This window comes from Palaemon carinicauda, chromosome 6 (genome assembly GCF_036898095.1).
Source record: "Palaemon carinicauda isolate YSFRI2023 chromosome 6, ASM3689809v2, whole genome shotgun sequence".
NCBI lineage: Eukaryota > Metazoa > Arthropoda > Malacostraca > Decapoda > Palaemonidae > Palaemon > Palaemon carinicauda.
The window spans coordinates 164,413,873-164,416,372 of record NC_090730.1 but is presented as its reverse complement, the minus strand read 5'-3'; the positions used below and the strand labels follow the sequence as shown (position 1 = coordinate 164,416,372).

The window sequence follows — 2,500 nt, the reverse complement described above, 5'->3', positions numbered from 1 at the left end:
GCAGTGGACTAGTAATGGCTGAAGATGTAAATATATATATATATATATATATATATATATATATATATATATATATATGAATATATATATATGTATATATATAATATATATATGTATATATATAATAAATATATGCACACACACACACATATATATATATATATATACATATACATATATGTATATATATGTATATATACAGTATATATATATATATATATATATATATATATATATATATATATATATATATATATATATATATATAATATATATATATATGCACTTATATATGTATATATATATATATATATATATATATATATATATATATATGAACTGATAACCTTTATGATTAAATAACATTCACTACAATACAGTTTTATGAATATTAGATTATAGATGGAATTCATTTATTCAGTATGTACGTCCATGAATACTGAGAGAGAGAGAGAGAGAGAGAGAGAGAGAGAGAGAGAGAGAGACCTTCCGTACTTTTCCATTACGTGTTGATATCAAACCCACACGCACATTTTTTTTTCTTTTTTTTATAATATCAGGGAATAGATGTCAGACTGTTGCATTGAGTACGAATGCTATTATTAAGTAGAATTCCACAATAATATTCTAGTTTCTCAAATTATCATTATTAATATCTTTATTATTTTTATTATCATTGTTATTGAAATGCGTACTATATTCAAGATATAAGGAAAAATGTATATTGTAAATTGCCTATAATTTGGATAAGGAGGAAGATATAAAATAAAAATAAATTTTAATACTAAAATACATAACTAATTAAATTATATATCCTTGTATATAGCTCATTCACATTTATTCTATATTGAACAAATGTTTTTACTGAATTTCAAATTCATATTAGACCTGAAGATTAGTTAACCTTACCTACCATCTTAAAACACACAAGTATTGCTTATTCATGCATACATACATACAGTATATACATATGTATGCATGCTTCCATAGCTACATAAAAACAACCAAATACTTAGAATTTGCTCATACGCTTGAAGGAAAAACACCAGTTAGCTATTGGCTCAGCCACACCTCTCGAACAACCAATAGCAGCTCAGTATTCAAGAGCAAGTTCCGAGTTCGATCGGCTTAGAAAGTGATTTATGCTTCTGAATTCTTGGTAAGACACGTGTCACCAGGTTTGAAGGTTCAATATAATTCGCGATCTCGCTTCTGGGCTAAATTTGCGGAAGCTTAAGTTTGCGGAAGGTTATGGTTAATTGAATACGATCTTCCCTTACGATCTCGTCCTGTCAATCAAGTGAGTTGTTGACTTCGTGATATGTTTATCTTGTGGTTCCAATGCTTAATTTCAGTTCCGTTAATTAGCGAATCTAATCTTGAAGAAAAAAACTATTTTCTCTCAATTTGATGTTACTTAACTTCCCACATTATATGGTTTATATATATCACTGCTCAACATCATGCTTCAAGAATGTCAGTTTTTATTCTTTTTTTTTTTTATGGCAATTTGCCTTCATCCCACCACTTATATTTTCACTTTCGTGGATAACTGTGTATATTGGTTTATTTGTTATCCTCTAAACCTTTATGTATGTTTGTTTGTTTGTTTGTTTCATATCAATATATTAATTTATCTATTCGCTCTAGAATTCTTTTTACCTAACATGTACATAATTTCTGAGTGAGCTTGCTCATCATCATCATCATCATCATCATCATCATAATAATAATAATAATAATAATAATAATAATAATAATAATAATAATAATAATAGTAACTTCAAGGTTAAGCATTCTACTCCAACAGTCGTCTATCAAAGGTTTTTTTTACCACCCCTTCCCCAACAATCTTTCTCCGAACAGACCACCGTCAGTAGCCTCAATTTCGATCACCAAAAGTCGTCCAGGACTGATCTTCCCGTCTGCCTCCAAAAGAGCTCCAAATATTTAGAACCTCCTCAAAGTCATTAATAGTTAGCTCCTTCCTCCTCCAACAGTCGCCAGAAATTATCTACTCCCTCTCTCCTAACACACCATCTATGGCTTCTTCTTCCTCCACCTCCAACAAACCTCAAATTGACCTCATTTTACTCCAGCAGTCCTCTTTTCACGGATTCCTCATTCCCCTCAAGCAATCCTTCATTATTAGCCTCATTTCCCTCCATTAAAGTCATTACCGCATTCCAAGCAATCATCCATGTCTCCACCAACGGTTTCTTCTAATTGTTTGCATTCTCTTCCTACAGCTGCCAGCCACCGCAGGTCTCCTTTACAAGCAGTCTTCCATTCTGGGCCTCTTCCTCCTCCAACAACCCTCTATCAGAGGACTCTTCCTCCTCTAACAACCCTCTATCAGAGGCATTTTCCTCCTCCAACAACCCTCTATCAGAGGACTCTTCCTTCTCCAACAGTCCTTTATTATAGTCCTCTGCCTCCTCCAACAACCCTATATCACAGGTTTCTTCCTCCTCCAACAGCCCTCTATTACAGGTCTTTT

General features: G+C 31.9%; 1 protein-coding gene across 1 annotated transcript in view; it reads left to right on the top strand.

Moving 5' to 3' along the window:
* LOC137643324 (uncharacterized) overlaps positions 1-2,500 on the top strand; it is a 9,290-nt gene that overhangs the window by 5,858 nt on the left and 932 nt on the right. The window contains exon 2 of the mRNA XM_068376160.1: positions 2,250-2,413. Coding sequence (XP_068232261.1) covers positions 2,250-2,413 — 164 coding nt within the window. The remainder of the gene's footprint in view (positions 1-2,249; positions 2,414-2,500) is intronic.